Source organism: Sturnira hondurensis, unplaced genomic scaffold, assembly GCF_014824575.4.
Source record: "Sturnira hondurensis isolate 20B ecotype Veracruz unplaced genomic scaffold, ASM1482457v3 Scaffold0006413, whole genome shotgun sequence".
Classification (NCBI taxonomy): Eukaryota; Metazoa; Chordata; class Mammalia; order Chiroptera; family Phyllostomidae; genus Sturnira; species Sturnira hondurensis.
In genome coordinates, this window is record NW_028079044.1 from 25,522,584 (window position 1) to 25,543,545 (window position 20,962).

The following is a 20,962-nucleotide window of genomic DNA, read 5'->3' on the forward strand; positions in this document are numbered from 1 at the left end:
CTGGTGTACCATGACAATATTAACAAAACTTTGAAAGTCTTTATACTTTTGAAGATACTAAATGAAATAATTTGTCAGGAAAAATCTAGCAAAAATACTACTTTAAATGTAGAAGTGTAGAGGAAAACCACAAAGTAGTTCTTCATAAAAGGTGTTAATCTAAGAAAACATGATAACAGCTTTGAAACATTTATTCAGGTAGGTGAGAGATACTTTAAGGTTTGGACTTCATATATATATATACATATATATTATTCTTACAGTTTTATTTTTCTGTACAGATTTGCTTAATAGTCACTGAATTTCTGGGTCACGTTAGGTAATGAAGAGCCTTTATAAGTAGTTTATATTGTCTAGAACCAAGGTATGCTGCAAACCCAGTCTGGGGCAAAATGGGAAATAATGTCTTTATAAAGACACACTTAGAAACTCCGATCCAGAAGGTTAAGATGTTTTCTTTTTCTGGTAGCAGGGCTTAGGCATACCTGGCTGCGAGGCCACCATTCACAGGGATAGCCAAGAAAACGGGGTACAGACCCCCAAAACAAGTCCAACCAACCCACCCCATGTTATGGCAGTTTGAGTCACCTGTATTCGACGGTAAACTTATAAAACCCTTGCAGGATAACACCGGCTGTCAAAAATGGGATCACTGCATTGTTACACCAGCGGCTACACGAACCTGCGCGTCATTTAAGACGCAATGAAGACGACGACTATTCTATTAGGCCACAGAGAGCAGCGGTATGTCCAATATATGTTGATGCATGTTCAGACCAATTCCTTCCTGTTTCTAAAAGTTGGTTAATTTTTCTGGTTATGATATAAAAAAATTTGTTTTTCCTGGACAGTATCATCTGGCTCAGGATTTTCCATGTTGCGTCTTACGGCCTCCTCCCCGGCAGTGGGTGCGCCCTCCGTCTTCCCCAGCTCCCGAGGCTCACTGCAACCTGCAAGCGATGTTCAACTCTCCTGGCCCAGCCTTGGTTCCTGGACTCCATTTTACTGAAAGCTGGAGGAAAGGTAATTTTTTTGGTCACATGCTAAATAATAGAATGTTATGATGTTTGTTTTTACCCCCAAAGATATCTGGTAAATTTTTAAAAATAATAAACTAAATTATTATAATTGTATGTAAAACTTATAGTTACCACTGGCTTCTTGATTATTTTCTTTACTAAATATGGCGATTTCAAATATAATAAAGATATTTTGTGCTTACCTTTCACATAGAAAGTAAAAAAAAAAACAGTAAATATTACTGTACTCTTCAGATTATAGGGTTATCATATTGATCTTTCAGACCAAAGTAAACCTCAAATGTTTTAAATTATATTACCATGAAGGTGAATTAAGAAATTAAACATTTTAATCTAAAATAAACCCAATGGGATCTCATAAGGTCAGACTTATCACCAAATGCTGGCCTCAGAATGAAATTTTATAAATTATTTCTTTGCTACTGAAAATAATTTTAAGTTGAATTTGGCAGAGGTATATTAGATAAATGTTTTCTTCTTAAAATTTTCTGATGTTTGTGCTGTGTTTACAATTATGTGTTGACTGTGAAAGATGCTCTCACACAAAATCACCTTAAATTTGATGATTGGATCACACATACATTTGACATTTACAAAGTTAACATGTTCAACATTTTCGGTTAAATGGTAAGTTTTTAAAAAATCAGGACCATTAATGAATGCCAATGCTAATGAGGGGTCCTCAGATAACTCTAACATCAAGAGATTGAAACAACACATTATAGGCTTTCAAAAAATATGGAAAAGCTGTGTACATTTTATATACAAAGATGATAAATCAATGCAGGATGATAGAGCTTCTGTATTCTGTGGATACAGAATTGATAAAGCATACATACAGGGAGAGACTGACAGTAATAACGTCATAGTAGGGACTTTTAACAGCCCATTGACAACAATGAATAGATCTTTCAGTGTAAAATCGACAAGGAAACAGTGGCCTTAAGTGACTAGACCAGATTAATTTAATTGATAACTTCAGAGCATTTTACCCCAAAGTAGCAGAATAAACATCTTCTTCAAGTCACATGGTACATGATCCAGCTAGCCCACTGCTATTTCTTCTCCTTATAGTACTTCTCTGAAAAATAACAACTTCTAAGAGGTATTTGTAGTCCTGTGAAGCACCATGAATCCTTACTGTGTTCCACCAATTTTCTTACCCACAGTAATTCATCCTCCCCGAGACCTTCACCCTGGTGTTGAGTAATGAGTTTATGACCCTCCTCTCATTATCCTCTACAAATGAAAAGATGAACTAATCACCACCACCTGCATATCTTCTCCTCCTATATCTGATTAAGGAGTTAAACCACGTGCAGGTTTACCTCAGTTCCCTCCTTAACCACCATCAAAAGACTGTTAAGAGAAAATTTTAGGGCTCTACACCAACAAAGAAATGAAGATGAGAAGACAAGAGCTGAATGTTCTTCTCAATTCCAGAGTTCTAGAATGAATTGAGAAATTCTGGAACTCTGGTGAATGCTGAAACTGACAAGTAGCAAACAATGAAGCATTTTCTCTGGCAGAGTGGGTGGCATTGTGACTCATATGAGTTCCAGCAAATGCCACGAGTCCTGAGCAAGCACTGAGGGCTGAAACATTTTTTTTCTCGTCAAAATGTGATGAGTACAGGTTTTGGTGAGCTCTGAAACTAACAAGTACTGAGGTATGACCATAATTAGATCTGCCATAAGCCCTGGAAAAATCAGAATTAAACCAGGCCGTTCAGAGGGCATGGGTACAGATGAAGCTGAAAAGATAAGGAGTGACTGAAAGTCTATCAAATTTCTAAAGAGCATTTCCCTTTTTTCATGAAGCCATGCAAGTGAGCACCCTATACCCATCCTGGTAAAAGACTAAAGGGTTCACTCTGGAGAGGCTAAACCAGAAGAATTTTGGACCAAAGCGTCCATGCTAAAAAAGAAAATTGTCTAAAAATCTGTATAGGGTATATGTACTAAATAACAAGAGCACCTTTTCTTTTAAGAACTCTGAGTGCCAAGTTTATAACATCCAGAAAAAAAAATAGAAGAATTTCTCTGGAAAGGGCTAATCCAAGAAAAACAGAAAAAAAAAAAAACCCCAAAGATACTGATAACTGATTATCCCCCAACAAAAAAGGAATTAATACAAATAATCAAAACTTTGTAAAGATCCACAAAGACCCTGAATAGCCACATCTATCTTTAGAAAAACAAAGTGGAAGATTATCATGCTACCTGATATTAAACTATATTACAAGGATATAGTAATTAAATTAGCACAGTACAGGCATAAAAACAGGCATGTTGATCAATGGAATAGAATGGAGAGTCCAGAAATAAATCTACACCTATATGGCCAATTGATATATATGACAAATGAGGCAAAGACATACAATGAGGTAAAGACAGTCTATTCAATAAATAGTGTTAAAAAATTGAACAGCTACATGAAAAAAATAAAATAAAATAAAACTGAACCACCTTTTTGCATCATATACAAGGATAAACTCAAAACGGATTAAGGACTTAAATGTAAGACCTGAAACCATAAAACTCCTGAAAGAAAAAAGACAGCAAACTCTCTGACATTTTTTTACCAATATTTTTTCTGATATATCTCCTTGGGTAAGGGAAACAAAAGAAAAAATATGAGACTATCTCAAAAGGAAAAGTTTTCATACAGCAAAGACAACCTATTAAATTCAACAAAATAAAAAAGAAAACCTACTGAATGGAAGAAAATACCAGTGAAACATCTTATAAGGGGTTAATATCCAAAATGTATAAAAAATCATACAACACCAAAAAACAATTTAATTTAAAAATGGTCAGTTTTCTGAAAGGACATACAGGTGACCAATAGACATCAAAAGATCCTCAACATCACTAGTTATCAGAGAAATGCAAATTAAAAGTATAATGACATATCACCTGTATGAATGTTTCACGCCTGTCAGAATGCCTGCCATTAATTCTGTATTGGTGAGGATGTGGAGAAAAGGGAACCTTTGTGCACTGTTGGTAGGATTGAAATTGGTGCAGCCATTATGGCAAACAGTATGGAGTTTCCTCAAGAAATTATAACTAGAACTATCTTATGACCCAGCAATTCCACTTCAGGGTATTTATCCGAAGAAATCCAAAACACTAATTTGAAAAGATATATGCTTCCCTATGTTTATTGCAGGATTATTTACAATAGGCAAGATATGGAAGTAACCTAAGTGTCCATCAACAGACAATTGGATATCTAAGAAGTGGTACATATATACAATAGAATAATGGTTGACCATAATAAAGAATGAAATCTTACCATTTTCCACTCATTGGATGGATCGAGAGGTATTTTGCTAAGTGAAGTGAGTCAGTCAGAAAAAGATAAATACCATATGATTTCATTTACATGTGGAATCTAAAAAAATAAATAAAATAGAAACAGAATCATAGATACAAAGAACAAATTGATGGTGTCCAGATGAGTGGAAGATTGTGTGACTAGTTGAAAAAGGTGAAGGAATTAAGAAGAACAAATTGGTAGTTACAATCATGAGGATGTAAAGTATGGCATAGGTAATACAGTCAATAATATTGTAATAACTATGTATGGTACCAGATGGGCACTAGACCTATTGGTGGGACCACTTTGTAAATTATGTAAATGTGTAACCATGAAGCTGTGCACCTGAAACTAACATAATTTTCTATGTCAATGGTAATTAAAAAAATAAATAAAATTTATAATGGATTTTACCATTTCTGTAAAATGCCATTGGGATTTTGCCAGGTGTTATACTGAATCTATATGTTGCTGTGGGTGGTATTGTCATTTTAACATCAACAATATTAAATATGCATTCATAGACACCTGCTTTTGCTGTTTTACAGAAACAGTAATTATTATAACTTCTTGACCAATTGATCCTTTTATTTATATATAATGTCCACCTTTGTCTCTTATAATAATTTCTGACAAAGTGTATAGGTATAGTCACTAATGATTATTAGTATACCATTTGCATGGAATATCTTTCTCATCTCTTCAGTGGCATACAGAAACTGCTATTATACAGCTTCATCTTTCTGTTTTATGTGACCATAAAAATTATCTTTATATATTGTTGTTCAGTAGCCTATATTTACAAATATTGTTTTATGTATTCATCTTTGAGATCATTAAAGAAACAAAAGGAGAATTGTAAGCCAAAACCACTATAATCTTGGCTGTTTCATTTACCTATGTAGTTATCTCTACTGGCATTCTTTCTTTCTTCATATGGCCTTGAGTTACTGCCTAGTGTCCTTTCTTTTCAGTCTGAAGGAGTCCCTTTAAAATTTCTTATTGGGCTGATTTCATAGCAACAAACTCCCTAGTTTTTGTTTATCTAGAAATGTCTTTACTCCTCCTTCATTTTTGAATATTATTTTTGCCAGATATAGAATTATTAGTTAATAGTTTGTTTTCCCTTTCAACATTTCAAATGTCATTCCACTGCTTTCTGGTTTCCATGGTTTCTGATGACAAATAGGCTGTTAATCTTGTAGAGGAGCACTTGTAGGTGCCAGATCACTTTCCTCTTGTTGCTTGGTCAGTCTTTCTTTGACATTTGACAGTTTTATTATGCTGTGTTCCGGTGTGAATTTCTTTATCTTGTAGTTTGTGGAGCTTCTTATATGTGTAGATTCATGTCTTCGGTCAAATTTGGGATGTTTGCAGCTGTTATTTTTTCAAATATTCTTTCTGCCCCATTCTCTCTCTTCTTCTGAGACTCCCACAATGATGTGATACATGTGTCCCACAAATTTCTTTGACTTTGGGTTGTTTTTTATTATTTTTCCTTTCTGCTCCACAGACTAGATAATTTCAGTTGTTCTATCTTCAAGTTTGCTGATTGTTTTTCCTACCTGTTCAAGTGTGCCCTTGAACCTCCCTAGCAAATTTTTAATTATAGCTACTTACTTTTCTAGCTCCAGAATTTCCATTTGGTTTCTTTAATAATTTCTGTCTCTGTGCTGATATTCTTTATTTATTAATATATCATTCTCCTTCTTTTCTATAGTTTGCTTTGCCCATGGTTTCCTGTGAGCTCTTTGAGTATATGTAAGACAGTTGACTTAAAGTTTTTGCCTACTATGTTTGATGTCTGAACTTCTTCAAGTATGTTTTCTTACACTGTTTCCCTGTGAATGGGTCATACTTTCCTGATTATTTGTATACCTTGTGCTCTGTCACAAAACTGGACCTTTTGAATACTATAATTATGGGAATCATAATCACTCCCCTGTCTCCAGAGTTTGCTGTTGTTCCTTGTTGAGGGCTATAATCACCTACTTGTCTAATGAGTTTCCAATATAATTTTTGCAAAGACTGTACTTCTTATTTATACTGGTCACCTAAGTCTTTGCTGCATTATTTCAGTAGTCAGCTAGTAACTTCACAGAAATTTCATTAAATACCTCAAACCAAAAAGAAAAAAAAACCCCAAACTCTCATTTTTGCAGATTGGCTCTGAGCAGAGGCAGTCCTTCAATGCTTGGACAGGCCATCTCTAATTCTGCCCCAGCTGTCACTTCCTGCTTCTGCAGACCCATAAGCCAGAGGGGCAACCAGGTCTTTTCTGAGCGTGCATCATCTTCTGAAAAGGCACGTTAGAAAGCCGATTTTTGCCTCACTCTGTAGTATTCCATTGTATGTATATACCATGTTTTATTTCTCATCCATTAGTTAATAAACATTTGGATTGTAGTGCTTTTGGCTGATAGGAATAGTACTGGTATGACCTTGTAGACTATTAATACATTATATATATGTTATATATATTATAAAATGTCATTATATAAACATATACTATTTATATAGTATACATTATAAAATAATATATATTATTTATATATAAATATATATCAATATATTTTATATATATTATAAATGTAGCTATAGAAATATAACCACTCCTTAACTGTTAAGGAGCTAAAATTACATTCAGCCCTTTGAAGGCAACCACGAGGCTGATGTGGCCCTTGGTGAAAATGAGTTTGACACCCCTGCACTAGTGTGTATGTGTGTGTGTGTATATATATAATATCATATATATGATCTTTCTGTGTATTTATATGATTTGACCATGTGTATGTGCATGTGTGTGTATATATGTGTGTGTATATAAATAAATAGATGGTCTATCCAGAAATACTATGTAATATGAAAAATAGAGATATTTATTGAAGAAGATACAAGAGACATTGTACATAGGACAGTGATGCCTCAGTCCCCTTCAAAGTAAGCACCTTGGGACTCCTAATTGGCCAGCTGCCCCATTCTCCCAGTCTCCATCAGCTGCTCCGTTGTATTTTGCTGAATCTCATCAATGGTCTCAAATCTCTTCCCTTTCAAATGTGATTTTAGTTTTGGGAAAAGCCAGAAGTTACCAGGCACCAAATTTGGGCTGTATGGGGGCTGAGTCACCTGGGTGATTTGATGTTTTGCCAAACTCTGCATGAGGTGTGATGCATGAACGGGCATCACAACAACACATTGTTGTGTTGAAGCTGCCAATCACCAGTTGCCCATAGCCATGGCCTTCTGAATCATCCAATTAGTTTCTGCAGATGAATGTTCAAGCTTAACACAAAATCTGATGCAGATTCATTGCTCTACTTGCTCAGTCATTTTGAGTGTGATGGCCATACAATACACATGCTCACTCAGTGGTGTCTACCACCCCCACTGATTAGTATAAGTGAAGTTGCCATTATTTATACATGTGCATTCCAGTCTACTCTCCTGGGCTGCCAGTTTACATGGATGTTACATAAACCATTCTCGTTATATTAACAATGGCTGGACTTTTTCCGGAAAGAACTCATATATATGTGTATGTGTGTGTGTGTGTGTGTGTGTGTGTGTATGAGAGTATACTCGTAGAAAGTATATCGTATACATACTAAATATAAATACCACACACTAAATGTATACACTAGAAAATATAGTTCATGTGCAATATGCTATTCTTACTGTAACTTATTTTTATTATTTCATTAATGAAAAAATAATGAATGAATGAATGAATGAATTCATTATTTTTCATTATTATATATTTTAGATTTATTTATATTGATAAATATGTAACTTTGTTCAGTGTTTTTCCAGAATGTGTGTTGTAAACCATTAAGTAGCTCACAGTATCAATTAGTATGTCATGAACTACTTTAGGAAAAGTTAGAATAACATAGAAAAGAGAATGCATCACATGTACTCAATTTAAATATAATTTTGTAAGCATTCTTAATATGTGTATGAATATCTATATATTGAGTCATGGTGTCAACTGTATTTCTGACTGTAAGTAAAACACTTGAAAATCAGAGCTGAACTTTGTCAATTTGACTACTATATACTATTTTATTGTATAAATATAACAAAGTTTAGGTAACATTTTTTTCTGTTGCTATTTTAATTATTTCCACTATTTATAAACAATGTTGCAAAATACTTTTAAACATGTGTCCCTGTGCACCTGTGCACGTGTGCATGTATATAAGAAGTTACAAGTGGAATTGCCAGAGTAAATGTATCTTCAAATCTGTTGGATATTGCTAAATTCCTCTCAATTGTGATGTTTTCTCTAACAGTGTGTTAGTTTAAATCATTCCGTATCTTTGACATTGGGCATTAAAATGTTGTAAGTCTGATGGGTATAAAATAGCAGGTCATTGTTGTTTTAAACTTAATCCCCCCCCCCAATTTCATTCCCCTAAATATTAGTGAAGTTCAATGTACTTTCTTGTGATTGTTAAATATCTGGGTTTCCTCTTTTATGGATTGCCTAATTTTCTATTGGACTGTCTTTAACTCATTAATTTGCTGTCTGATATACAAATCTGGATTCTAATCCTCTGTTAACTGATATAGATTGCAAACATCTTCACCTAGCCTGTGCCTTGCATTTCACTTTAACATGTTCTTTGATATACAACTTTCTTTCATTTTAATGTATAAAATTTATTAAGCTTTTTCTTTATAGTTTGTACTCTCTCAATTTTTTTCTTATTTAAAAAATAAGAAAAATAAGCTACCCTGGATGAATAGCTCAGTTGGTTAGAGCATTGTCCCAATATGCCAGGGTTTCAGGTTCAAAACTCCAATTAGGGTACATACAGGAATCAACCAATGAATTCATGACTAATTGGAACAATATATCAGTATTTCTCCCCCTCTCTCTTCTGTCTTTGTAAAAATCAATAAATAATTCTAAAAATATATAAAAATAAAAATAATCATAGGGGAAAATATTTTCTCTGAGGAATTATATTTTTAAATAAAATTTCAATAAATTAAAAAGTTTTTCCTTTCACATTTAATTTCTAATCCAACCGTAATTTATTTTGTTGTGAGCAGAGGTAGGTTCACCATAAAACTAATGAAGCTTAAGCTTCAGGGACCATTGCTTGAGCAAGCCCTTTCTAATATTTTTGGCTGATAGGAATAGTACTGGTATGACATTATAGACTATTAATACATTATATATATATGTGTTATATATATTATAAAATGCCATTATATAAATATATACTATTTATATAGTATATCTTATAAAATAATGTATATTTTTAATGTCATATTATAAAAATAAAAATATTTTTATTTATTTTAAAAATATTTTTAAATATTTAAAATATTTTCGTTTAAATATTTAAACATTAAATTAAAATATTAAATATTAAATATTTAAAATATTTTATTTATTTAAATACTTTAATATATTTTATATATAAATAATATATTTTGATGTTATACATATTATAAAATGTCATTATATAAACATATACTATATTTAGTAAATATTATAAAAGGGATTTATAATATATACTATATAAATAGTATATGTTATATATTATAATATATACTAAGGTCCTGGGAGAATCACAAGTAATGTGTACAATATAGGTTGTACATTTTTGTAAAATTTAAAAAAGTAAAATACTTTGTTAGTTTTTCTTAAAAAGAAGTCCCCAGATTTTATGTTTGAGGCCCCATAAACCTTGGACTTCACTTCTTAGGTCTGAGGTAGGAAAGTAATTTTAATTTTCTTTCATCTGGGTAGTAATGTTCCAGTGCCAGTTATTGATATATGCAAGCCATTTCCCATTGATCTGTAATGTTTCTCCTGGCATATATCACGATCCCATAAATAAGGAAGTTTGTTTCTGGGGTTTTTACTATATCCCATTGGTATACTTGCCTATGCCTCCTATTTATTTTGATCTAGTAGAGGTTCGTAGGGCTATTTCTATCCTTGGATAGGGATCAAACTAGGTCATTCCACTTGTGATAGCATCCATTTATTTTAGTGTGAATAACAAATGGAGTCTCCTGATTTTCTCAGAAAGACTTAGGTCACTGGAAAGAGTACATTGTTCTGTAGTTGGGTAGAACTCCTAGCTTCTCCTACTTTCTGACCCTGGAGAATCATACTACTTCTGTAATAGGAGGTAACATTAAAAAATTATCCACAGCTGACAACTCCCCTCTTAAGTCTTGACTAATTCTCAAATAGTTCTAAGTGATTTTTTTTCACATTCCACGACATTTTGTACATATTTCACTTTATCATATAATTTTTTTTTCAGTGTATGGTTGCTTCTTGTGTGTCCCCTGCTGGGAACTGGCCTGCAACCTAGGCATGTGCCTGACTGGGAATTGAATGCGGTTGTTTGGTCCTCAGGCCCACTCAATCCACTGAGCTATACCAGCCAGGGTTATCATATAATATTTTAATTAGTCATTTATATCTGTGATTCCAGTGAAACTGAGCTTCTTCCATATAGGCGCACCTCAGTGCCTAGCATGGTATATGCCATACATTGGGCATTCAGAAATGTCTTTGAGTTAATGAGTGAATTCAGAATATGAAACTATTGCATTTCAATAACATGGAGCAACCATGATTATTACTGATTTCCTAGCAGTTGGACTTGTTATGAACTACACACTGGGCCCAGCTTTCATAGTGTGATAACACATATGTGATTTGCACAGATGCTTGTTCCCAGTTATCTCTGAGGCTACATTAAACATCTTTGTGCTGTAACTCTTTAGGAAGCTAGTCAGAAGTGTTTTGTGCAACTTAATGTATATTGCCTTAAACCCAGAAAACTTCCTTTGTCATTCTATTATGCTAGGAATTAACAGGTTTTTATTTTCTATTTCTTTTTTTCTTCTCAAAAAGGGAGACATTGAGACTTGAAGTAAGAGGAGTTGGGCTGATTGGCTCTGACCATAGGTAGTTCACCTACTCTACCCATGTCTGATCTTCCTCATTGTGCTGTACTTTTGTTATAAAAGAAACAAGGTGTAATAATTTGTAATGAAAGTCAAGTGATTGTCTAGGTAAGTACGTTTTAAAATTGAATTAAACAATGATAATATCATGCATAAATTAAGTTCAATTTTCATGTTCCTGAAAAACAGTTGCCTAGATTAATTTTAGCTAATGTCTATTATTTATTTACTTATGTTACTGAAAATAACATTTCCTGCTACAACAGCTAAACCTTCAAATCTGAGGATGTAGCGGTTTACTTCTCAATCATGCAAAATTCTAATGAATGTTACCAGTTAGCCGTTTGTATTCATCTAGGCAATGATTCAGACTCAAGTCTCCCATTTTTGGCCTTGGCATCTCTTGGAACTTGGAGTTCTCTTGGAGTTGCAGCCTATTTATTTGGTTTGGTGATGAGAGAAAGAATAAAACTGTTATGTGGAGGGCTTTTATGGCCCAGCCTTATACCCACATCACTTCTACCCATATTCACGTGCTCAGAACTCAGTTACTTGACAATACCTCAAAGAGAACTCTAATAATAATCTAGCCATGTGCACAGGAGAAAAATTAAACAGGTTTATTGAAGAATAATTTTAAAGTATATTTTATTGATTATGCTATTGCAGTTTTCCTATTTTTTCTCCCCTTTATCCTTCCTCCGACCTGCACCCATGCCACCCCCTCCCCCCAGCATCCCTCACCCACTTAGTTTATGTCCATGAGTTGTACATATAAGTTCTTTGGCTTCTCTATTTCCTATAGTATTCTGAACCTACTCCTGTCTATTTTAGGCCTACCAATTATGCTTCTTGTTCCCTGTACCTTACTCCCCCATCCTCCTGCTCCCCCTCCCCATTGATAATTCTTCATGTGATCTTTATTTCTGTGATTCTGTTCCTGTTGTAGTTATTTGCTTAGTTTTTGTTTTTTAAGTTCAGTTGTTGATAGTTAAGAGTTTTTTGTCATTTTTTGTTCATAATTTTTTGATCTTCTCTTTCTTAGGTAAGTCCCTTTAACATTTCATATAATAAGGGCTTGGTGATGATAAATTCCTTTAACTTGACCTTGTCTGAGAAGCACTTTATCTGCTCTTCCATTTTAAATGGAAGCTTTGTTGGATAGAGCAATCTTGGATGTAGGTCCTTGCCTTTCATGACCTCAAATACTTCTTTCCAGCCCCTTTTTGCCTGTAAGGTTTCTTATGAGAAATCAGCTGATAGTCTCATGGGCACTCCTTTGTAGGTAACTGTCTCGTTTCCTCTTGCTGCTTTTAAGATTCTCTCCTTATCCATAATCTTGGGTAAGTTAATTATGTGTGCCTCCTTGGGTCCTACTTCTTTGGAACTCTCTGGGTTTTGTAGACATCTATTTCCTTTGTCAGATTGGGGAAGTTTTTCTTCATTATTTGTTCAAATAAATTTTCAATTTCTTGCTCTTACTTTTCTCCTTCTGTCAGTCCTAATATTTGGATGTTGGAGCTCTTAAAGTTGTCCTAGAGGTTCCAAAGCCACTCCTTTTTTTTTTTTTTTTAATTCTTGTTTCTTCATTCTGTTTGCTTGGATATTTATTTCTTCCTTTTGTTCCAAATCATTGATTTGAGTTCTTGTTTCCTTCTCTTCACTGTTGGGTCCCTGTATATTTTCCTTTATTTCACTTTGTATAGCTTTCATATCTTCCTTCATTTTGTGACCAAACTCAATCAATTCTGTGAGCATCCTGATTACCAGTGTTTGGAATTCTGCATCAGGTACATTGTTTATCTCCTAGTTACTTAGCTCTTTTTCTGGAATTTTGATCTGTTCTTTTATTTGGGCCATATTTCTTTGCCTTGGAGCACCTGTTAAACTGTAAGGGGGCAGAGACTTATGTATTCACCAGGGCTGGACAACCTTCTTAGTTGTGTAGTGGTGCTGTCTGTGGGGGAGAGGTCAGAGAGGGAACAATGCTGCTAGCTTGCTTCACTCTAGCTCCACTTTCCAACGAACCCTCCTGTGAGACTGCAAGTTTCTCCTGCCTTTGCAAACCGCACAGTATTTTACAGCTAGAGGTTTTGAGTCTTTAGTTTCCTGGTGAGCGAGGCCCTCCTGGCCTGCACTGTTGCTGCCTACCCATGGGTCCTCTCTGCCCTTGCCCCCAGCTGCCCATCTCTGCCCCTCCTACTGGCCTGGATGACTGTGTCTTTAACTCCTTCATTGTTGCAATTCCATGCAGTTTACAGGACCACAGTTCTGGATGTTTTGATTGTTTATCATTTTAAAATTGGTGGTTCTCCTTCTTTTGGTTGTGCAAGGAAGTGAAGCATTTCTACCTATGCCTCCTTTGTGGCTGGAGCCCGAATAATTGTTAATCATTGCCATGCGACCTATTAAGTATCATATAATCTGCAAGGTGCTAAGGATACAAGTCCCTGTACTTGAAGATCTCATACATACCCTAAACATAATAGAAAAATAAATAATAAAGGAGTCCTTCTTTACCTTTTTCAAAAATTTAAACATTTAAATATTTAAAAATTTCAACTGAGACTTTCAGTTTCTGGTCCAGAATGTGAGTAGCTTAGAAGTTGCCGTTCTATCTTAACAAGTAAAAAGCTGAACAAAATGAAATATCATCAACTCTTAGATCCACCAGAGAAGTGAAGTCACAGGGCAAACCACTGTTCCCCAAATTGGAGAGACAGAAAATCACAACCTAGCGTGCAGCAGAAACCCATAAGCAGAATTTCTCAGGGAAAACCTAGTATGTAAGGCAAAACCTAATAGAGCTACTGGGAGAAATAGATGCACATAAATATAGCCGACAAATCTTCCCAAAGAAGTAAAGGTGATTCAGTGTAGCCAAGAATCTCTTCAACAAACGGCGCTGGAGCAATTGGACATCTACATGCAAAAAAATGAATCTGGACATAGACCTTACACCCTTCACAAAGATGAACTCAAAATTGACTTGACCCTTTAATGTGAAACACGAAATGATAAAACTCCTAGAATGAAACAAACCTAAGATTACCTTAGTTATGGAAAAACCTTTTTAGACATAAAAGACATGATCCATGAAAAGATTTGATAATCCAAACTTCATTAAAATTAAAAACTGCTTTGCCAAAGACATTTTCAAGAGAAGAAGAGTCACAGACTAGGAGAAAATATTTGCAAAATACATACCTGGCAAAACATTTTTTATATGAAATATACAAGGAATTGTTAATATTCAACAAGAAAATGAACTACATGATTAAAAAATGGGCAAAACCCATGGACAGACATACCACCAAAGATGATATACAGATGGTAAAGTAAGCTTATGAAAAGATTTTCAACCTCACATGCCATGAGGAAATTGCAAATTAGAACAATGAGGTACAACTGCACACCTATTACAATAGCTGGAATCTGTACCACTGACAACACAAAGTGATGGCAAGAAAGTGGAGCAACAGGAACTCTCCATCCGTTGTTGGTAGGAATGCAAAAGGGTACAGTCACTTTGGAAGAGAGTATGGCAGTTTTTTTACAAAACTAACCATACTCTTACCATATAATCCAGCAATTGCACTTGCTAACATTTACCCAAGAGGGTTGAAAATGGTTTTTATGTCCACATAAAAACCTGCACATGAATTTTTATAGCAGAAGCAAACATTATGTCCTTCAATAGGTGAATGGGTAAATAAACTGTGATACATCCATGCAATAGTATATTTTTCACCGTTAAAAAAGAGCTATCAAAAGATGAAAAGACTTGCACATTAAGTGCATATTACTAAATGGAAGATGTCGATTTCAAAATGCTATACACTGTGATTCCAACTATATAACATCCTGGAAAAATTAAAACTATGGAGATGGTAAAATGTTCAGTGGTTGCCAGAAGTTTGGGGGATGGATGAATAGGCATAGAAAATATTTAGGGTAGTGACACTATTCTGTATATGGTGGAAATGTATCATTATACATTTGTCAAAATCCACAGAATGCATAATACCAAGAATGGACCCTACTGTAAACTATAGACTTTGGGTGAAAGTGATGTGTCACTGTAGGTTCACTGATTGTAATGAATGTACCACTGTGGTGGGGGATGTCAATAGTAGAAAAGGTTGTGTGCATATGTGGAGACAGAGAATATATGGGAACTCTACGTTTAGCTCAATTCTGCTATGAACCAATAATTGCTCTAATTAAGAAAAAATTCACCTACCTCTAGAGAACTATTAGCTATATAACCAAACTGTCTCAAAGATTTCTTGAGATTAAAAAAATAGATTTCTGGTGGGGGTGGAATCTTATAAGAGAACAGTATTTATAGTGGGAGCTTTGGGAAAGGCTACACATTTGATTTTAAAAACCCATGAGCAATGAAACATATTGGTTGAAAAGGAATTAAATTTATCTTGATTGCTTACCGAACAGGGCACAGGTTGAAAATCACTTTTGGATTCTTAAAACCAAATAAAAAAATCTGTGCCCAAATATTTTTGCCACGAATTTGGTCCTTTTTTTTTGTTGGATCCGAAAGAGAAATGGCATACAGGAACAAAAACAATAAAAAAAGCTCAGTATTCTATGATTATAAATCACTGTGGTTATACAGGGTGGGGCAAAAGTATGGTTATAGTTGTTCATATAGCAAATAATAAAATAATTGATAAATAACTTAGGAATAACCATTTTGTGTACTGAAACTGTAAATCTTTTACCTACATCATAGTAAATCAACTACTCCTATTTATTTTAAACATCTATTTATTAAACTGCCACACAAATAAGACTAGCCCCTTTTTTTTCCTCTGAAAAACTAACAAGATTGGAGCTTCTATTGTAGATCACCTAGGCCTTTCATACAATTAGTGGAACCATTTTCTTTATATTAAAACTCTGAGCCATGGGTTCAACCTGTTCCTTTCAGATGAGGCAGATAACAAGAACTTTCTTGGATAATTTATTTGCCTAATTTGGTAAGTTTTAATAAGATACCAATTACCTGGGTAATTAATCAAAACTTTTGGTGAAGGCACAGAAAGTGAATTAGCAATTAGCTGCTCTTTTTAAATTTTTTAAAACTTAATCCATTATTTTCACTAACAAAATAAATCTAAAAACCTGGCATCATCAGTTATGTTTTATTGTACTTTTTAAACTCAAGAAATCATAACTTGAATTCCAGTAAAGAGCTTCATGAATTTACTTCTTAAGTATTTTCAATTAAATGCAACAACATAGGTGGGTATTTTAATAACTTTATAAGTTGTCAATTTTCAAAATGCAGTGGTAGGTGTTTTCTTCAGAGATTACCAAAAATAAAAGGCGCTTGTAAAAAATTTTGGCCCCATGTCCGGTGGTATTCCTTTAAGCTCAGTGTGTATTTTTCCAAGTTAGGTGCCTGAGTTTCTTAACTTCATTAGCTTGCAAAGTGCTAGAAGGAAAGATACTATTTTTTACATTCTTTCAGCCTCAAAAAAACCAACACTGACTCTTAAAACTTCGAATTCATTCCTTATCCGCTATTTCTTTTCACTTTGTCTCTAGGAGTTCCACTTCCTTCTCCCTTTTGATATTCCCGCCCCTTTTCTGAAGTCCCGTATCAGGCTGAAATCCAAAGGTTCGCTAGAATGTTTTCTTCGACCATTCCTTCTCCGCCCCGTATCAGCAAATTTGGTAACACGGAATTACTCTTCTTCAAAGTAAAGACGACGCGAGAGCTTGTTTACACGCATGGCCAAAAGGCATTCCCTTAAGTTGCACCCCTTCACCAGCTCTTCAATTTCTCTTTCCACATCCTCCAGCAAAGGAACCTCAGATCTACTTTTAAGTACCCCCTCCCCTTCAGCGATTCTTCTACCTACGGCCTTAGGGCTATGGCCCTGCCTACTGAACCCACGTTCCGCTTCTCAGGCTTTCGCTTCCCAAGAGAAACAATAACCACTTGTTTTCAGGGTTTTAAACACCAGGACCCGCTTTCTTGTACCTCCGACCTGCGGACCCCGAGTTTCCCCACCCGACCTCCACCACCGGCGGCCACACTCTCCCAGGAACACCACTTCCGGATCTTGGGTGTCTCCACTTTACCGGTCCGCCCACCTCCCCGGGCACTTCTAGAGCTTTATCCTGACCACTGGCAGGTCGAAGCTGGGACGTAGGCTAGCCAAGTGCATAAGGTCTCCCTTTAGAAGAAGCGCCGATTGGCTCCTCCAGCCTGAGAGCTCCGGTCCAGTTGCGTAGTCGAGTGGTGGCGGTGGAGGGACAGTTTGTTTTGAGCACCAAGTAGGGCACACCCGGAAGTGGCGCGTACAGGAGCTGCGCCCATGCCGGGCGCGGGTACCGGAGGTACTGAGAGGTGGAGTGCATCCCACGGTACTCGTTCGCGTGTCAGCCGAGAGTGCAGTAGGGCGGGGGGCTGGAGCCGGCTTCCTTCTGGCTGTGGTTCAGTGGTGGTAGATCCGGCTGGGTTGTGGGAGGCCAGGGCCTTTCGAGGACGACGGGGCTGGTGAAGGGGTGCTGCGGTCCAAGGGAGCCGACTGCTCTTCTTTCGCTTCCTGGGGACTCAGTGTCTTTAGGTCACCACCTCTCCTCCCACTCCTCGGCAGGCGAGTCGAGGGGGTTGTACTAGTGAGGTAGTTGCCCTGGCGCTCAGAGTCCACTTGAGTTTTTTCTGCTTTTGGGATGAGGCGAGCGGCTGCTTGGTGGGGACTGACTTTTGGGCCTTTTCTACCCCTCCTGAGAAGTGATTTTTTTTTTCCTTCGCTGCACCATCGACTCAGTTCTAATATTTCTGTCTTTACAGCTTCTGGTTTTGACTCCTCTACACCTTAAACGATGCTGGAGTCATATGTGACTCCCATTTTAATGAGCTATGTGAATCGCTATATTAAGAACTTAAAGCCATCAGATCTACAGCTTTCGCTATGGGGTGGAGATGTGGTTCTCAGCAAGCTCGAGTTAAAGTTGGATGTGCTGGAACAGGTAAATTGTGTAGCTGTCATTGATTGGATACATTTTCAGCTTGCTTAGAAGTAATCCGTTGTTTCCTACATGTTGACTTTATGTTTTAAAAACTCTTCTGCTGAAGTATTTTGGCTACCCTAAAACTAGACACCCTCTTTACAGAGTATAGAATATAGAGTATGCTTATTTACTAGTGATGGTTTATTATACTCTGATTCCCAAAGGTTGTTTCATCAACTAGGAAAACAATTTCATTGCCCTTGTCAGGATTGCTCAGCCTATTCACTAAATTCTCAAGCCTTACCGAATATGCTAATGTACCTTTCTAAGATTCTGTATGATGCTAAAAAAGAATACGTTTCCATTCTGTCTTTGAGGAATGGAAGAGTCTGAAAGACAGCAAGATGTTAAGGAAAGTTCTGTCTCGTAGTAGGAAAGATGACATTTACCAGTGGCATCCTCAGGTATTGAGTGACATGGATTAAGAATGCCAGCAAAATAAAAAACTTCCTTTTTAATATCTTCTTTTTTAGTTTTTCTATCTTTTAATGTGAGAATGCTATGATACAAAATGAACTGTAACTTCAAAGTTCATGTAGTTATTACTTCATTTAATGCTTACATATGCCAGGCAACTCTGTTAGGCTTGAGGATACAAACATTCATCTGGGGAAATTCAGAAGAGTCAGAGACCAACTACTTTTTAGGAGGTAGGGAGAGATTTAATCTGCTGGTGATAGTTACGAATAATTTTTTGTTATATTCTGCTGTTTCATCTGTTATTAAATAATCTAGAGTTAACACTAAAAAATAATACTCTGGTTCCTTCCCTTTTCCCTCTCCAAGGTTAATTATCTTATGGGCACAAATGCTAAGTATGCAGCTCAATATATACATATGTATACACCTGTGTAACCATCCAGATCAAGATGCAGAATATTTCCTGCACCCCAAGTAGCTCTCTTGTTCCCCTTTGTAATCAGTATCTCCCAGCTCCCCAAATAGATGACTGTTATTCTGACTTCTATCAACATAGGTAAATATTACCTGTTCTTGAATCGTAAATAAATGGGAATTGTGACTGGCTTCTGGTTCTTCCATATTATGGCTAATATTAACCCATGTTGTTGCATGAGTGGTAGCTTGTTCTTTGTATTGCCTTGTAGTATTCCATTTTATAAAGATTCACAATTTGCTTATTTATTTTACTATTGATATATATTTGGATTGTTTCTACTTTATTGTGAAGAAAGTGCTTATGAACTTTTTAAAAAATTGTTGATTTTAAAGAGAGGAAAGGAGAGGAGAGAGAGAGAGAGAGAGAAAGAAAGACAAACAGTGATTTGTTGTTCCACTTATTTATGCATGTGTTGGTTGATTCTTACATGTGTTTTGACCAGGAATCTAACTTACAACCTTGGCCTATCAGGATGATGCGCTAACACACTGAGCTGCCTGGACAGGGCTTATGAACATTCTTGTACATGTACTTTGGTGCATACAGGTATTAATTTCCCTTAGGAGGGGAATAATTTTTTCTCCCTAGGAGGTAGTCATATGTTTTAGCTTTAATGGATATTGCCAAATAGTTTTCTGTAGTGATTGTACCAATTGTGTAACCAACGATGTATGAGGGCTCCCAGTTACTTCCTACTTACGATATTTGGTATTTTAATTTTAGTCTTTTTTGTGCGTGTGTAGTGGTATCTTATAATTTAAAATTGTATTTCCCTAATGATTAATGATGTTGTTCACTGGCTATTTGGATACGCTCTTTTGTAAAGTTTCTGATTCTTTTGCCTTTTTTAAAAATTGCATTTCCTTTTACTTATTGATGTGTATGAACTCTTTGTATATTTTGGAAATAAGTTGTTTGGCAAATACATGTTTTGCAATATCTTTTCCCAGTGTGTGGCTTGTCTTTTTGCTCTTTTAAAAGTGTCTTTTGATAAACAGAGTTCATATTATTGAGGTCCAACTTACCAATTTTTTCTTTAACTTTTCATGTCTTGTTTAAGATATCTTTGATTATTCGAATGCAAAGATACTTCCCTATATTTCCTTTTAGAAGCTCAGTTGTTTTCTATGATTCATCTAAAATTACTTTCCTGCACTTGAGAAATAGAAATCAAGGTTCAATAATTTTCCATTGATTTTCAATTAATGTACTCCATTTGTCGAACCATTCTTTCCCTATTGAATTATAGTACATCTTTGTGCAAATCAGGTTGTCATTTGTGTCGATTGATTTTCTGAATTCTTTATCTGTTCAGCAGTCTGTTTTTGTGTCACTACCATATTGACTTTACAGTGATAGTGTGATTCGTACAACTTTGTTGTTTTTTCCTTAAAGGTCATCATAACTATTTTAGGTCATTTGTATTTCACTATACATTTAAATTTCATCTTGTACATGCTAGAATTTCCTGGAGAGGGGGAACCCATTGACCTTCTTAATTGAAGTTACATTGAATCTATAGATTAATTTGGGAAGAAGTAACATGTTAACATATATTGTGTTGACATAGTATTAAGGTTTTTTTTTTAAAAGATTTTATTTATTTATTTTAGACACAGGGAAAAGAAGGGAGAAAGAGAGGGAGAGCAACATCAATGTATAGTTGCCTCTTGCATGCTCCCCACCGGGCACCTGGCCTGGCCTGGCCTGG

At 35.5% G+C, this 20,962-nt stretch overlaps 1 protein-coding gene and 1 pseudogene across 5 annotated transcripts in view; one reads left to right on the forward strand and one right to left on the reverse strand.

Annotated features, from left to right (window-relative positions):
• Positions 1-310: 310 nt before the first annotated feature.
• LOC118988355 (transmembrane protein 126A-like) lies at positions 311-876 on the reverse strand (annotated as a pseudogene).
• Positions 877-17,579: 16,703 nt separating this feature from the next.
• The window catches only part of VPS13B (vacuolar protein sorting 13 homolog B), a 690,921-nt gene continuing 687,538 nt past the window's right edge, over positions 17,580-20,962 (forward strand). For 3 of the 5 annotated variants that reach the window (XM_037048265.1, XM_037048266.1, XM_037048267.1), the window contains exons 1-2: positions 17,582-17,702; positions 18,133-18,311. In XM_037048265.1, the coding sequence (XP_036904160.1) occupies positions 18,165-18,311 (147 nt within the window). In that variant the 5' untranslated portion in view covers positions 17,582-17,702; positions 18,133-18,164. Of the gene's footprint in view, positions 17,703-18,132; positions 18,312-20,962 lie in introns of all 5 variants that reach the window. The other 2 variants (XM_037048269.1, XM_037048268.1) reach the window with 1 other exon arrangement.